We start from the raw sequence: 17,032 nt of genomic DNA, 5'->3' as shown, positions 1-17,032 counted from the left end.
GTGTTTACTGTGTATCATCTATCTGGTTATTCTGCAGTTTTTACTTTTTGCTGATTTTAGTGCTTGATTTTCTGCTGAATTGCAGTGCAGTTCAAGTTGCCTTGTGCAGGGGAGAAGGTGCAGGTGAGAAGTTGTCGGGATGTTGAGCTACCAGCAATGGGAGTCCTTCCTAATGTATTACTCTTGTATCAAGGAAAGTGTTGCTATAGGCTTTCAATGAATCTATTAGTTTGAAACTGTAAAGCTGCTTGGTTCAGAATCCATGGAGTCTTGAATATTGGCATATTCTAAAGGTGTACTCACTAAAGTCTGTTATTAAAACTTTGAGAAAGGTTCACCTCAGAAGGTAGAATGATTGAGTGCAAATTGCCTGTATAATTTTGACTCTTTAGTGTCTAATATGAGATCAGTTGATTGTACAAAATGTAGAATGTGGTTTGGTTTTCTTGCCTCAGGCTTGGCCTTTCTTTAAACTTCGCTGTTTTGGTAGCTTCCCCTCATATTGAACCTACAGATTCACCGTTTGGTTTTTTTCTACTTCAAGAATTGTGATAGGGCTAAGCCTTATAAGCACCATTGAGAGAGTGATATATCAAAGCAGAATCACTGGCAAATGGCCTTCAGGTACAACAGACTGTTTCTGAACAAATGGTTGCAGATGTATTGAAAGTAATTCTCAAAAACACAAAGTTGGGTACATTAAGTAGGTGACCTGCTATAGGAGAAATTATGTGACAACTTCACAAAAAGAAACTTGAATTTTAGAAGTATGGGAGTTATTCAGACTGCTTTAGATCTGTATTGATGGTTTCTCCCTTGGTGTTGTAATATGAAAAAGGGAATGCATGGTGATGGAACATGATTCCTGGTTCTTGTACACATAAGACTTGTATTTTGTCAGACTTAACTTTCATGCTGGCTCTTGTCCTTCCCCTTGTATGGGTCAGTTATGTAAGCTGGGCCTCTGCCTCTGAAAACTTTGTTTGCCACGGTGAGTCTGTGCTCTCATACCAGAGTCTGCTAAAATGGGAAGATCTTGTTCCTATTTAATAGTCGATGCAGGAAACCTGAATTTCAGTGTAATGTTATGAATGGTTTCACTCTGTGTGTTTGTTGATAAATATACAGCAGAAAAGCACTTAACATATTGTACGCTCCTTCAGTCAATCGTTTTTGGGGATTTTTGCTACCCAGTTGTCATCTGCAAATGCAGCACTTCTGTTTGCCCCTTCTTATATATGACTAAAGCACATCTTGAACAGTACATCCAATTAGAAACTGCTCTGAATATTTTGTGGAGTAGAGATAACTATCTTAATTATCTAATTTGGAGGATTTTGTTGTGAAGGATGCGTGACTAGAAGGACACTTGAAAGATGTAAATGCTTGCAAACCTTTAATTAAGGTTTTCAAAGTCACGGTCAGTGTTCATCTGGTTCCCTTTTTTCCCATTTCTGCCTCTCCTCTGTTTCACACTACCAGCAGCTGTCCTTATATGGTTTATAAAAGGAATATATAAACTTGTATTGCTAATTTGTTTGTAAACTATTTAATGTAAATGGTTTGTCGAGTCTGCCGGAGTAGGATGGCATTAAAGCCATTTGCATCTGTAGCAGAATGGTTAGTTCAAGACAACATAGTCCAAGACTAATATGGTGTAGCTTTGCTGACGCTTTGTTGTAGACTGTTCCCGGTGGTTCATGTTATATGGGTGGAGTTCTGAAGTGATTGAAAAGCCTTGTACCCTTTTGTTTAAACTAAATATTGCCTTGCACCGGGCAGTGTTGCTCTGGCTGGAGTTGTCTCTGACAGTTCGGTGGCTGCCAATGTCAGATGTTGAAAAGCAGAAGCTGCTGTGCGCGTTTGTGCCTTTCTGCTGCAGGGGTAGAGTGAGGTGGTAGGAAAAGTAACTTGGGCAATTCAGTGGAAGCATGGCTGGTGCTAGCGGTGCCTGGAAGAGGCATCTTTCTTCGGCTAGCTAAAAAGATGGCCGGAGAAATACAGCCTTAAATCACATGGCTTGATGCTCTTCTGAGGAGGAAGCAAGGGACACCCAGTTCCCACCATACCAGCTTCTTCAGTTGCTATTGTAACTATAGAAAAGGCATCTCAAAATGTCAGACGATGGGTTAGAGAGATTGCTGATGAATCAGCTCCACCAGAGCGCTGTCATTACACATCTTGCAGCAGCATGAAATGCGGGGATGGTATGGTGCCAGGCTCTTCGTTCGTACCTCCTTTGGAAGGCACTTTTTCTCCTTCCCCACGGCTGGCCTTGTTCCTGCTGTCGGGTTTCAGAACCGCTCCCTCCTTCAATTAGGGATTGCTGGATGATTGGTGGCCTGGGATAATGTCTGCTGCATGCTGGGCTATGACCGCAGCTCCCTCTGTTAGAGTAGTAATTGTTCTGACGGGCATGGGCGTTCGGCGTATGACTCATGAGGCCAGCAGGCCTGGCGGGCCAAGCTGCTCGCTGGTCGCCGGCCCGGCGGCCCCTTCTTTGCCGAGAGGCGGCACCGCGGCCGCCGGCAGGGCCGAACAGTGCCTGCTGCCTCTCGCCCGACCCCGCGGGGGCGGCCCGGCGGCTGCGGGAAGGGAGCGCGATGTGCCCGGGGCTGCTGCGGGGTCAGCGCGGCGGGGCCGCCGCTACCCTGCCCTGCCCTGCCCGCCTTTGTCTGGCCCCGGCGCGGGCCGGCTCCCGCCCAGGTGCGGCCGCGGCGCCCCGAGCCCCGCCCGCGGCGGGGAGGGGCTCGTCCCGGCCCGCCCGCGGTTCCCGCCCGCTGCTGCCGGGAGCCGGCCCGGAGCTGTCAGGGTGAGTGTCCGGCCAGGCCCGGCCGAGCCGCGGGCGGTGCGCGGCGGCGCTGCCAGGGCCCGGCCCGGCCCGGCCCGGCCGTGGGGCGGGGGCGGCGGGCACAGACAATGCCGGGCGGGAGGGCGGCCTGCTCGCCGTGCCCGGCCGCGGCCTGCGGCCACACTCCCGCGGAATGGGAAACGCCGCCGGGCTGCGGGGACGCCTCTGGGGCTGCGCGCAGAAGTGGAGGGGGTATTCTTCTGGAAGGTGCTGGGGATGGCGGGGGCGCCGCTAGTTGCAGAAGGAAGCCGTGCTGGAGGGAGCTTCCCTTGGAGAAGGAGGGAGCTAGTGATGTCTCCGCGGGAGCTTTCCTTCATCAGCAGTTCAGGCCGTCCTTTTAAAGAAAATCACATGAGCCTTTTCATGCCTGAGCTCCGTAAAACCTCTTGAGGGGTGGGGGCCTTTGCAGCTTACAAGCACAGTCCCACTGACATCTTTCACTCCCGACTGTCCACCCTTAGAATTATGTCAGTGCATGCCTGTGCACTTGCCCGTGTGTTGCCCTTTTCCCTTTTGCCCTTCTCGCCTCCCTAAGACTGGCTTCACTCCAGGCTTACCCATGCAGTTACAAATTGCTTTTGGTCTTAGCTGTAACAAACAGAAGGTCAGTTTATTTTGCATTGTCTCTCACTTTTATATGAATGGAAAAGAATGGCCCTGATTATTTTCAGAGGCCATGTATTAAAATGTATTTTTCCAGAAAAATTAAGTATTTGTATATCTTACCAGTAGCTTGTCATTTGTGCTATTAAAATTTCACTGGGGTGAGTTAGGGCATACAAATTAAAGCAGGCAAGAGAGAATTTAATGCTGTTTGCTCTTTAATGCCATTTAGTGTGCATTTCTCCTTTTTCTTTTTGTTATTCTGAGGTCTTTCTAATTTTTCATCAAGAGTCTTTGTATCTTGTAACTTATAATTAATCTGTCAATTGAAAATGCCAGCCTTTAAAATTCTATTAAATTTTTATTGCCTACTGTATTATGATTTCTTGAGTCTTCAACATTTTTTCAGAGCCACTTTATGTTGTGTCTGATGGGAAGGTTTGGCTGGCAAATACAAAAAAAAAACGTGTTGGACTAAACTTCTAAGAAAGTGAAACTTTGTCCTTTCAGAGCCAAAGAGCAAATGGACCCAAAATTGCCATTAAACAAAAAAAAAAACCCAAACAATTCCTTCTACTGAGAAAACTGTGGCTGCACTACCAGAGATCTGTCCGCCAAGAAGTATAGTTTTATCTGAAATGTGACATCCAACTATATGTGCTCCAAATTTGTGCCCTATTGTATAGGAACATTTCAAACAGATTTTTACTTTAAAAATACGTGTCTTGATTTCTCTGAACTTACACTTGAGTAATGCTTTTGAGAACCTCTCAAAATATGAAAATATTTGATGATGTTCTTGTGCAACTAATATTCAATATGTGAAAGTGAGTAGAGAGAAGTAGACAATCATCAATAAACATCTGGTTTTGTTTAGCATAAAATGGCTTCCTAGTTTGCCATTGTACATCTTCTGTAGAGAATGGGCTGGAAGCTGACACTTCACAATACTATACAGTGATAGATGATGAATGTATGCTTCAAAAGAAATCACATTTTAGAATGTTAATGATATCAAGACTTTTCCTTAGCAGTACCCCATACTATAAGCTATGATGTTAATGCAATTCAGCTCTGCAAATTGTAGCAGGAAAAGCATTTATTTAGAAGTTGAGTAAGAGCTGTTCAGAGTAGTTCACGGTGAATCCAAACTTTGGATGTTTTCATACTTTCTCACAATCTTTTAATGTGTTGATCCATTTGTTTTCCAAATGTACGTATATTTGTTTGGCAATTCTCACTTTTACATTTGAAATTCTTGCATTTGTGCTGCCTTGTAAATGCTTTCCACTCTTGCTGCATTTTGCATGATCTCCCTTCAAAAGATCCTCTTCTTTCCTTGATGGTCTTCATTTTGTCACTGTTCTGTAATATAAAGCTGCCCTGCCAAGAACTGTCAGGAAAGATTTGTTATTCATCTCCACTACTGATTTCTCGGGTGACTTGCTTTTGGAAATGTTGCATTGACCACTTTTATGACAAGTGTCTCTCGCAAAACTTACTTTGGCAGTTCAGTTGCTTAAGAGGGATTGTTTTCTAGATTTTACCAAAATTAATGTTGTGTCTGAAATACTTAATTCTGTTTGTTCCAAGTTGTGGCAGCAAAAAAAATCTATGTAGGTCAAACACTTCATTGCTGCAAATTCACTAGTAATAAGGGAATTTAGCTGTGTTATCATATAACGAGGCCACTTGCTATTTGGTTGTTGAGAAGTAATGACTTGAGGTTTGCATGTCTTTGCAAAGAAGCTTTTAAGAAAAACTTTTTTGTCAAATGCGGGGTACTCTATGATCACACAGAATCCAGTGACTTAATTGAAAAGAGAAACAATAATCTTTTATTCTGTTGAATGCAAGATGCAGACAGTACAAAATCTTGGCATTAGGACAGACATGAGCAGTGATGAAGCTAGAAAGACTGGATGTTTAAGAAGGAGCTTTCCCTCGGTGACTGTGGAATACTTTCTGAGAAATTGTCTGTTCTAAAGGGATTTGTAAATTACTGGGGGGAGTATAATTTTATTGCTATTTTTGGATGGCAGATTCAGTGCAGAAAGTAACTTAACCCATTTTGTAATTGAAGTATCGATTGTAAAAATAGTAGGGGAACTCATTTGACCAGACTGAAAAAAAAAAATAGGTGAAACACTGTTTCATGGTCATTCAACTCCCTTCCCTATGTCTCTCTTATAGTGTGTGATTCCCCCCAAGTTAAGTACATTGTGATGTGGGAAGGCAAATGCTAGATGCTGTAGTGTATCACTACTGTACAAGCAAGAGGTTGTACTTTGTGGCAGTGAACTGTTGTATATGTGTGTTTTGGTTTAGAGCAAATTTGGGAGAGAACCCCAAAGGGGCTCTTTTAGTAAAACAGATTCAATTGGCCCCTCCCCCCAGTCGGTCCGCGAGAAACTACTTCTTTGGAGAAAAGTGGAAAAAAACTATTTATTAAACAATAAAACCTAAACAATATTAAACAATAAAACTCCTTACTGCTCTAAAAGAGATGACAAGCTGATAAAACTCTGTCCTTGGGTTGCAGCTGAGCTCACTCAGTCTGTGATCAGTCTGTCCGGTGCTGGAAATGTCACAGGCCAGGCCCGGCCCGGCCCGGCAGGCCACAGGTGCGAGCTGTCGGTGCTCCCTCTGGACTTGTTCAGTCCAGAGCAAGTTTCAAGAGATCTAAAGAAAAAGGAAAAAAAAAAAAAGTCCAGGGAACTTCTTTGCTTCAGCTAGCTAAACTAACTAAAAGCAAAAGAGAGCTCTGTTCTGCTGTCTCTCTGCAGACAACACATTCAGGAGCAGGAATGTGGAGGAGTGAGTGCAGTGTCTGAAAACAAACTGCGTGCTTCTTCTCTCCCTCCCTTCACTCTCTGGAACACGTCTTAAAGGTGCAAAACTTATTACTCAGCATAAAACAGAACTAAACGATTGGGGATAAAAGCATCATATAGTCAACTCAGGACAATGTGTAAGGATAAAAATAATTGTAAATCATTCTGGTAATGGACAAGCCTTTTTAATAGAGTTGGTATTGACTTTAGGGTTTGAACTGAATTGAGGTTTTGATTGAGGACTGTCCTACAGTTAGACTTCTTTCCTTGGCAGAACAGATCTATGGAGAGAAATAATGCTTCTTTTAATTGTTGAGGTAGTAAGTTCATGCTTTTGTCAGTTTTCTAAAAAAACAGTGTAGATGTCTAGTACACGTGCCAAAAGTTTATCCTGGTGTTTCTGTTGCTGACATGTGTGTTCATGCTTTTTTCCCATTTTTCTTCAGAATAACTATTATCTTTGTATTGGTTCCTTATGTGTTCTTCAACAAAAAAGTATAAAGAGGCAATAGCTTGAATTAGTTCCAAGTTTCTGATTAAGAATCAGAGCTACCTAATTTTCTATAAAGTTCGTTCTGCTTTTTCTTCGCAAGGGTGTATGTGACTTTGGGAAGAGACCACTGCATCTATTTGTTGTCTGCATCCACACTGAGGAAGTACTCCATTATTTCTATATTGGTGCATTCAAATGAAGATATTCCTAATGCCAGCTCAGTTTATACTGGCAAAGCTGTCTTTGCTGATGGCACTTGGCTGCAGAGCTAACTTAAGGAATGGGGAATTTTACTGCTGGAAACTGTTCGCTCTACGGCATGCATGCATCTATTGCTAGGTGCGCCGTTTGGAAAGCTTTTCATGTGGATTCAGTCTTGTTTCTTGCTTTTAGAGAGAAGTCATTGCCTTTATAGAGTTTGATATGTTTTACCCTCTACTTCTGTATTTGCCATGAGCATCTTATTTTGGGTGTGGGGTGGTGCTTTTTGTGTTGTTTCGGTGTGCATATTTGGTTTCTGGTTTTTTGTGGTTTTGGTGGGTTTTTTGGTTGGTTTTTTTTAATAGGTAAAATGCATTGAGTTTGAACCAGGAGTTTGTTGATTTCTATTTCATTTTGAACTCTCTCAAGAAGGCTGAAGGAGGGATAAGAGAACAAATGAGAGGTTGGGGAAAGAAAACATAAGCAGGAGTTTAAGCAGATCCATTGCAAAAGGCTGATGGGGTTTGGATGCAGTAACTCACTTGCCCTTTTGACCTTGTATGACTGTTTGGGATTGGTATGACCTTTGAGTTCTGTTCTCATTGTAAATTTTAATTTGAAGTACCTTTTTTTGTCAATTCCTGATGTGGAGGAATGCTGTGACTAGAGGGGGTTTTTTGTATTGTTTTTTAGTAAGTTGAGCATTAAAAAAGATAGTGCAAGAGAATTAACAGTTCAGTGGAATGGGTTTTAGGTAGCCTCACTTCTGAGTACTTCGCTTCTTACATAATAAGCATATCCTTTCATTCTCAGTGGTTTACAGTTCTTTGGCCCTCCCCAAAAAAAGTGTGCTTCTTTAGAAGCACACTTGTTACCACTGTGCTGATGTCAAGAAAAAATATCCATATTGTTGTTTGTTTTGATGAGAAAGGGAATGAGAAGGAAACACCCTAATAACGCTTGGATGCACTTGTTTATGCATGTAGTCAGTTTGTGTTCTGACATTGACTCTTGTTTTACTGCCATTGGGCAAATTAATAGTTTATGCAATTCCAGTGAGAACAGTATTAACATCCATAGGAACTTGTAAATATTTAAGGCAAGCTTAGTGTAATTTGCTGTGGGGCTGTGTGTATTGGTGACAGGTAGGGGTTTTGGAGTTCTTTTTGTTTCTTATGGTTTTTGGTTTTTAATTATTGGGAGGTTGGGATGTTACTTAAGTATCTTCTAACTTATCCAGGAAGGAATAAAAAAGACTGTTTTTACTGTATGCTGTTGCTAGTCTTATTTTGCTGTCAGGTTAGCTGTATGTGTTAGTGTTGTGCAGCTGACAGAAGGCTTTGAAGTACTTACTTAGTTCATTTATGTGAGTGAAAATATGCCCCTAATTCAAGGGATTAATTTTCTACAGACAACCTCTGAGTGAATTAGGTGAAATACTTTGTAGGCCAAAGGCTGAATTTCTGTTAGAAGCATTCTGCTAGTTTTGTGCACTTATATGCCTGTAATGGTAAATTGTTGTGTATGGTGGGGTTTTAGAGTTCTTGGCTTGGTCTGTGCATTCAGACTGGTGTGTTGAAATGTGTTACTCCCTCTCTGGTTTGATTTTGTGCTTATAAATAACACTGGGAGCCCTTTCTACTGCTGCTGCTATTTTCATTTTGCTGACCTCTCTGCATCAGACTGGTTTGTCTCATTATTTTCTGAGCAGTCAGATTAGTTGTATAATAAGTCTGAGATGGGCATTGAGCCTAAGATCTCATCTGTCATACCCTAATAGTCAGTGTTCTTGTTTTAATCTAAAGGAAAGGAAGAAGGGAGAAACCACTACAACTTGAATGATTAAGGATTTAAACCCTCCACGTGGCAAGAAATTGATCTCTTGTTGACAGTTGATGATGCTGGCTACATTAGGGCAAAAATGGGTTTTGTTCTTCTTGATAACTCTTTATTTCAGTTGTGCTGTTTATAAAGTTGTTAAAATGACTGTCCTTACACTTGCATCTGATTATTTTTTGACACTGATTCATGGCACCTGTTGCTAAAAGCACGTGTCAGTAAGAGCCAGTTTTTAGTGTTGATGGGAACTCATTTTGGTTTGGTGCCTGAGCTGTAGTACATTCCTCCTCAAGCTTAGGTGAGGTTATATTCCACATGCCTTTTCAGCTTACTAAAAGTTTTGCCTACTGAGACTTGTAGTGTGAGAAATACTACAAATTGCACTGCTCTCTAATCTTTAACGGCTTCTGGTAATTTTCTAGAGCTAAAAAAATAGTGGTCTGGTCTTCAAAGTGTGCCTCTAAATATAATTACAATCTCGGATTGCATATTAGCAATGAGATTTGCTACAGAACTGGGGAGTTGTATTGTTTTGGAATTTTTTTGTTGTTGTTTTGGGAGTTTTTGTGTGTGTTGTGGTTTTGCTTTGGTATGGGGTGTTTTTGTGGGGGGGTTGGGGTTTTTTTTGTTTGATTTTTTTGTTGTTGTTGTTGGTTGGTTTAGTTTTATGTTTTTGTATTTTTAGGTATAAGTATGTATTCACCCAATATTTATTTTTCTGCTTTTTAACTTGTCCTTATCTCCACAGAAATTACTGTAGTTATAGAGAGAACCTGATTTACAATGGGGGACGACAGTGAGTGGATGAAATTGCCCATTGATCAGAAATGTGAACATAAGGTAGGTGATCATGGATTTGGCTTGCTGCATATCTCTGCTCATGATGATTTTGTAGTGTTTCTGTATCTAAATACTCTGTAATTGGGTAATCTTGACAGCTGCATGGTGTGAGTATTAACAGATCTGAAACTGCATCAGCTCTATCCAACCTAGAGGCTGAATAACCTCTATTAAGCAGATTTTAGTAGCATTGTATGGCGTAAGCTTGTGTGCTGACAGATAAGTACACTCATTCACGTGGAGAAATTACTCATCTGTAGCTGAAACTGTGGGCTCCCACCTCCTCACTGGTGTTTGCTAGAACTTATGAAGAGCGGGGGGGAAGACTGGCATTTCTCTATCCAGATCATTCTTGGGAGGAGAAAAAGAAGTATTTTGTCCTGTTGCATGTCATTTATATAGACACTGAAGAGAAATCTGCAGGTGCTAGCTTGCTGAGCATACTTTCAAATGTGATTGAAGAGCTTTGTGAGATTGGTGAGTTAAGGTTGTAATAGCACAACATTTAAATGTCCAATTTCTGATTCCAGCTATGGAAAGCCAGATTAAACGGTTATGAAGAAGCTCTTAAGCTCTTCCAGAAGATAGATGATGAAAAGAGTCCTGAATGGTCCAAATATCTTGGATTGATAAAGAAATTTGTGACTGACTCCAATGCAGTGGCTCAGCTGAAAGGACTGGAAGCAGCGCTTGCTTATGTTGAAAATGCTTATGTAGCTGGGAAGTAAGTAGCCTTTTCTTGCTGCTCTTATGGTGTTAGGACAGTTTAATGTGCCTCTCTGAGAAAGGCTGCAGCTGCATGTAAATTATGCAGTGACCACTATCAATTCTGATCTGTACTGTTAGGAGCAGAACTTGCTTTCCAATCTAGAGAACTTGCTGAACGGCAGGCTTTCCTTGTGGATGGCCTCCATGTGCATATTAACTTATCACAACTTACTTGCAGCAGTGTTCTAAAAAACTATTGAAGGTACTAGTAAAAATTTCTGAAATGGTGAAAAAAGTGAATCACTAATGTGGTGGCGTAAGTGCTGTGAACTGGAATCTCTGTTCTTGTTTGATTGAAACAGTCTTATCTATACAGGAGGGAGCCTTTTTTGTGTAATTCATACATGAAATAAAATATAGTTATGTTTATGTGACATTGCATCCAGCATAACCAATATAAATCGTCATACCTGCCAATTTCTTCACTGGATGTGTTTTAGTACTTGCATTTTGTGTAGCCCATACTCCTGAGGGTGAAATAAAAGCATGTAACAGGCCAGTTAGTCCACTTTGGCCCACTGACTTTGTGACCTGATGAAATGAATAAAGGTCTTACTTAAAAACAAATAAACACAAAGCTTTGTTTAAAAAAATCTAAAAACCTTGCACACTCCTTGGTTTAAAAGTGGTGTCAGTGATTTAGTTTATGTGAAGCTTGGAAGTCTGTGTGAAATACTGTGCTGTGATTATGTACTGATACCCTTAACATATTGCAACATAGATAATTCCAGGACTTGGCATTTATTTGTGAACCTCAACTAGAGAGTGTTAATAAACTCTTGAGAATGTCTACTATTCACTGGTGTAGTCTGATATTAGAATCATATTAACTGTGATCTGTGTTCTTTTATAAAACTAGATGATGAATCCATCCCTTAAAAAGGGCTATTTCCTTCAAGGTTATCTTAGGATGTAGTCCCTTTTATGTGAAGGCTTGTTGGGTCTTAATCTGGATTTGGTGTTGGGTGTGTTTTTCCTGTGGATAATGATGTAGAACACTTAATTCACATAAATGTTCCAAAAGTACTACCCTCTCATCTTTCAGGACAACAGGAGAAGTAGCATCAGGAGTTGTAAATAAAGTGTTCAATCAGCCAAAGGCCAGAGCAAAAGAGCTGGGTGAAGATATATGTCTAATGTATATAGAAATTGAGAAAGGAGAGGCAATACAAGAAGAATTATTAAAGGGTCTGGACAACAAAAACCCAAAAATCATAGTAGCATGTATAGAGACACTGAGGAAAGCACTAAGGTAAGCTTTTAGTTCATGGTGTTTTTTGTGGTTTTCTTCTTTTTCCTCACTCCAGCAATAAATGGAGTCTAATTTTATTGCTGTCTTTAGCAGGCCCTTGTTACTGTTGACTAGAATGCATCTTTCCTGAATTGGTATTTTTTGACAGCAGCAGTTGACAGCATAATGGGATTTGTTAGATGTGAGGGTTGTCTATGTTGTACTAGACTCATCTGGATCTCTTTCATTCTCGGTAACTGTTTACCAAACTTCCATTTTCCCAGCCTCTGAGAGAAGGGCAAGATTCCTGTATCTTGTACCAGACTGTGAAGCTTCTCTTCTGAATATCTGTAATAAACTCACTGATGTGAAAACTAAAACATAGTTTAGTTTTTTTGTTTTAGTTTATTTTAAACCACTGTTTTCCTCACTGATGTGAGCATGTTTAATTGGGTACACAGTGTGTGTTTTTAGAAGAAAGGAAAAAAAATACCAAGCTCATTGCACAGTAAGCTTCTATTGTCCATATAATAATTCCTTTATTGAAAAGGAGAGCTGCTAGTGCTCCCTAAAAATCAAATCTAATTTAAGATGATGTAGTAGGCTTCAGTATTAGATTAATTTTTGGTTCCACATGAAGTTTGTTTGCTGCCATTGAGTGAAAAATACTGGGGTTTTATGAAATTCTTGTACTTGGTGTATATAAAATTTACTGACCATTAGGGTTTTTTTAAAGAAAACAGAAAATTTTGAAATTAATAGACAGAAGACTTCTTTCTGAGTAAAGCAGCTCATGTGAAAACTGTGTGATGTATGTGGAGAGTGCCTTATGTTATATGTCTTTTAGAGAACTTGCTGGGGCATATATAGAGATGATCCTTGTTAAACTGATTTTTTCAGGCTTCGGTAATATCAAAATAAAGCTTTGGGCTTAACACATTACCTATGCTTCTGCTAAGTGAAACTACTATCCTATATTTAAGAATGTGTTTTAGGTATTTTAATTTGCTTATCTGGTTAAATGTCCTTTTAACAGTGCAGTGTAGTTAGAAACCTGCATAACCTTCTTCAGTATCTTTCAACTAACTATTTCTGTAAAATGTGCCACATATGTTTTTTTTCTTTCTTGCAGTATTTTATTATCTTTGTGATGTTAAGATCAAATACTCTTATGCAGCCCTGTAGGCTTAAACTCCATCTTCTGCTTCTGAGTTGTGTTGCTACTTAAATTTTTCTTATGCTTTGGTAGACTTTGTGCATTGATAACAAAATTTTTCTGTGTTGTACCTAGGTGGGTAGCTTGAATGCATTACTAGTTTAATTTCTGGTGTTTTCTGTCTTGTGCTAAGGTTTCTATTCTTTCTTGTTGTATAAATTAGATTATATGAATTGGATACAAATAGGTTTGCATAGGCATTTCTCCAAATATGCTCTCTTTTTAAGTTATGATAGAAAAGTTGAATTATTGGGCAACTCATTTGTTCATATATTTAAATTTTGTTACTACCTTTTTTGAAAGTTTTTACACTGAGTGTTTTTTAAAATTGATGTGGAAATAAAATGATGTGCACTAGAATTTCTAGAAAGTGAGACATATAGATTTTAGTCCTTGAGCAGCCTTTTTTGCTAGCTTTTTTATGTGGAACTGGAATCGGAGGGAACCATAAGAAAAAGTGTGATTGGTAGAAAGGCTAATTCAGAATTAAGAAGAAATCTTTCTGAATCAAAAAAAAAATATTGCTTTTGAGGTGATTTATATATGATGCTTTAGTAACTACAGCAATTAACTTTGCTATGAGTTTGAAAAGAAAGGTCTTGTGTTCTCATTCATCAGCGATTGAAGTAGGAAGTTTTGTGTATTAAGTGCAACAGCACATAGAATCTTCTGTCAAGGAAGGGTGGTTGGCTGAGGAAACTTGTTTTATGTGTTCCTTCAGTGGCACATATTTTAGCAGATATGTTTTCTGTGAAGATGACCCAAGCTCCCTATAATTATCTGGTCCAACAAGTGGAAAAGTGACTAATGCTTTTATTGCAGCTTGTTTCCAAGGATAGACAAAGGAAATTCTATTCTGATTAAAAAAAAAAAAATAGGTCATACAAATTTTGGTCTAAGGACAACTTCTTTCTTGCTGCTCTTGTATTTTTTCTCCCCTTGGCAAGGGAGCTGATTTAAACACTGGATTGGATTAAGTACTTTGAAGTCATTTGAGAGGCCTGATTTTGTAATTCCAAGCTGGGTGTGGAGGTTAATTTTGATAGGGCATATATTCTTTAAATTTTATGGTAGCATCTCAAAATAATATCTAGCATAATGGTTTGAGTAAATGACGAAATCTCTAAACGTGCACTGGAATACTTTCATAAACTGTTTTTTGAAAAATGAGTTATTTGTGAATTGCTCCCTGTTGATGGACACTGATGCTATTCCATGTGTTTCACTGTCAGTGAATTTGGTTCAAAAATAATCTCACTGAAGCCAATCATCAAAGTATTGCCAAAACTTTTTGAATCTCGGGAAAAGGCTGTTCGAGACGAAGCCAAGCTCCTTGCTGTGGAAATTTACCGTTGGATAAGGGATGCTTTGAGACCTCCATTGCAGAACATAAATTCTGTTCAGGTAGGCAGGAAGTACTTCTGTATCCAAACATTTGATTCTCATCCTCCCTGATTCTGTGATGTTGGGCATTCTTAAAGCCAAAATTGGAATGTATTTTTTTGCTCCATTTAACTTTACCCAAAATATTGGTCACTCCTAGTCGTTTGTAAGGAAATCATAACAGAGTTTGGTTGCTCTGAGCATACATGAAGTTGTGGGGTGCAGCTTCATATTGGAACTGAGGATAGCAATTGAGCACTAGAATGTAGCAGAATGGCTGCCCTTATAAAAGACCCTTGCACTGAATGTCTTCAAGTCAATAATTGTTATTCTCAGTTTTCTTTTTTCTGAAGTTTTTTCCTCTGTGCATCCCTTCATACTTATTCTGATGATGCTCAGGATGTGACTGTTTCCTTTCAGGAAGTGGCATTGAATTAAGATAGAATATTTCATCATTTTAAAACTTCACAAATTATGCATCCTTTCCTCCTACCCACTTGAGTTAATTATGTTTAGGTGAAAAGCAGTAGCTTGCTTTAAAAGGGCATGGTTAAAAAAACCAAACTGTTTCATCAAACGTAGCTCAGCATGTTTGTTTCATCTTAGTTTTACTGTGTAATAATAGCATGGCTGTAAAGGAAAGCTTCCTTTGTGCTCAGCCATTTTTATTTCAAAGTCTGCAGAGAAGCCACACCATTCTGACTGTTCTACTATTTGTTCTTATGTAAATGCTTTGCAGTAATGTTCTCTTCTTTGACTAAGTTTATCCACAAACTTCTGAACAGTGAATGTGAAGTCACTCCTTTAGTGGCAGAAAAAAGATAGTAGTGAAATGTAGTGCTGTCTTGGCTTTGAAATGGGAAAACTGTAATGGCTTGCTTGTCTTGGGGTATGTCCGTAATGTCTCTGATACGATGATTCCTTTCCCTTTTGGCAGCTAAAAGAGCTGGAAGAAGAATGGATCAAAGTGTCATCAGCTGCTCCTAAGCAGACCAGGTTCCTGCGTTCCCAACAGGAGCTGAAAGCAAAATTTGAGCAGCAGCAGGGACTTGGAGGAGATGCAGATGGAGGTAAACTATTTAATCTCTGAACTCTATTGGCAAGTATATTGTATATAGTTGGTGAAGGAATGCATTAAATTGTAAAGAAGCTTTTACTCAAGCTGGTGCAAATGTGGAGTGCACTACATAAGAAGAAAGTATGTCTGAGGCAGAAACTTTATATGAAAGAGTGTCTTTTGAAATAGCAAATTCACAGCTGCTGATAGCACTTTCTAAGCAATGAAAGGTGGTGCTCTAGTCAAAATTTTATGTCACTCTGTTTATATATTTCTCTCTCCTGGTTGCAGGAGATGATGATGAGGAAGAGGCGGTACCACAAGTAGATGCATATGAGTTGCTTGAAGCTGTAGAAATTCTCTCCAAGCTTCCCAAAGACTTCTATGAGAAAATAGTAAGCATAAACTTAAATACTACCTGTTAATTCTTTGTATAGCTGATGAGTCTTAAGACTTATGGGCAATTCTGCAGTGTGTGCTTTAGTGCCACGTGGATAATAACAAACTAGTGTTAATAACATGCGGGCTATCATAAATAAGTTTCAAAGTTGGACTTGGCAGCAAGAAAGCTGTAATTGTAAGGGGCTGAGGTATGTCCTGGGCAAGGACAGTATTTCATATTTCACTGCAGTTACTGATGCTGAACTGCAGGGAGACCTTGGTTTTCCCAGGATGGAACAAAGGTTTTTAATCTAAGGTCTGTAGCAAGTATGTTTCTCTAGAACTGTTTCTATTTATAGATTAATGTAAATTATTTGCTTTACAGGAAGCAAAAAAATGGCAAGAAAGGAAAGAGGCTCTAGAGGCTGTTGAACTGCTAGTGAAAAATCCCAAGCTGGAATCAGGAGACTATGCAGACTTGGTGAAAGCTCTCAAAAAGGTAGTAAATAAAACTCAGGGTGCACATATAATTTAATTTTTTATAATTTATTTGTATGATAGTTTAGAAGTTACAGTCTATATAATACTCATGAGTAAAAAATTACTAAATGGAACAGTTGTGGAAATAACCCAATCTGTGGCCCACTGATTATTGTAAGAAATTCTTCCATTTCTCTGAAACCGATTTTCTCTTCAGGTTGTTGGAAAGGATACAAATGTTATGTTAGTTGCTTTGGCTGCCAAATGCCTTGCTGGACTAGCTACAGGCCTCCGGAAGAAATTTGGACAGTATGCAGGGCATGTAAGTAAGAGTATGTACTTTTTTCCTGATTTTGTTCATGCTGGACACCTTTTTTCCCTTTCCTTTTTCCGTGTCAAGCCTTGGTATTTATCAGAGGTATTCTTTGTACAATTATGAATGCTTACCAACCCCTTAAAAGAGTAAGTATTGAAATACTTGCCTAGATCTTTGTAACTTAAGTTTGAAAGGACCTTTTTCATTCGTATTCAGCAACATGAAACTTTGTTGCAATATAAATCTTCTGTACTAAGAAAATTGAATTGTTCTGCCATTAAATGAACTTTATTTACATTACCTTGTCCTAGAGATACCCCTACAGGAATGCATTTGTAGGCCACAGTGGAAAAAACAGTTTCTAAATCGGAGTTCTTCTTAGCACCTCCATGTTGTATGCTTATGTTGGTTGGGTTTTTTGAATGTTGGGGGAAGGTAGGTGGTGGGTGTTCTGTTTCCTTGTTGCCTGGGTTTTGTGGGGGTTTTTGTCTGACTTAAATAGCAAATTCTGAGATTTTTGGTACCAAAATGTTCTGCTG

The 17,032-nt window shown here is 39.5% G+C and overlaps 1 protein-coding gene across 4 annotated transcripts in view; it reads left to right on the top strand.

Moving 5' to 3' along the window:
• The window catches only part of CKAP5 (cytoskeleton associated protein 5), a 54,520-nt gene that overhangs the window by 1,076 nt on the left and 36,412 nt on the right, over positions 1-17,032 (top strand). For 3 of the 4 annotated variants that reach the window (XM_071427460.1, XM_071427459.1, XM_071427457.1), the window contains exons 2-9: positions 9,570-9,661; positions 10,192-10,385; positions 11,475-11,681; positions 14,109-14,280; positions 15,197-15,329; positions 15,608-15,711; positions 16,083-16,196; positions 16,395-16,499. In XM_071427460.1, coding sequence (XP_071283561.1) covers positions 9,605-9,661; positions 10,192-10,385; positions 11,475-11,681; positions 14,109-14,280; positions 15,197-15,329; positions 15,608-15,711; positions 16,083-16,196; positions 16,395-16,499 — 1,086 coding nt within the window. In that variant the 5' untranslated portion in view covers positions 9,570-9,604. Of the gene's footprint in view, positions 1-2,683; positions 2,813-9,569; positions 9,662-10,191; positions 10,386-11,474; positions 11,682-14,108; positions 14,281-15,196; positions 15,330-15,607; positions 15,712-16,082; positions 16,197-16,394; positions 16,500-17,032 lie in introns of those variants that run through there. The other variant, XM_071427458.1, reaches the window with a different exon arrangement.

The sequence above is a fragment of the Agelaius tricolor genome, unplaced genomic scaffold (assembly GCF_023055355.1).
Source record: "Agelaius tricolor isolate 1412-34295 unplaced genomic scaffold, bAgeTri1.0.p SCAF_5, whole genome shotgun sequence".
NCBI lineage: Eukaryota > Metazoa > Chordata > Aves > Passeriformes > Icteridae > Agelaius > Agelaius tricolor.
Note: the sequence above shows the minus strand (reverse complement) of the source record. Positions and strands in the feature narration are given on the sequence as shown.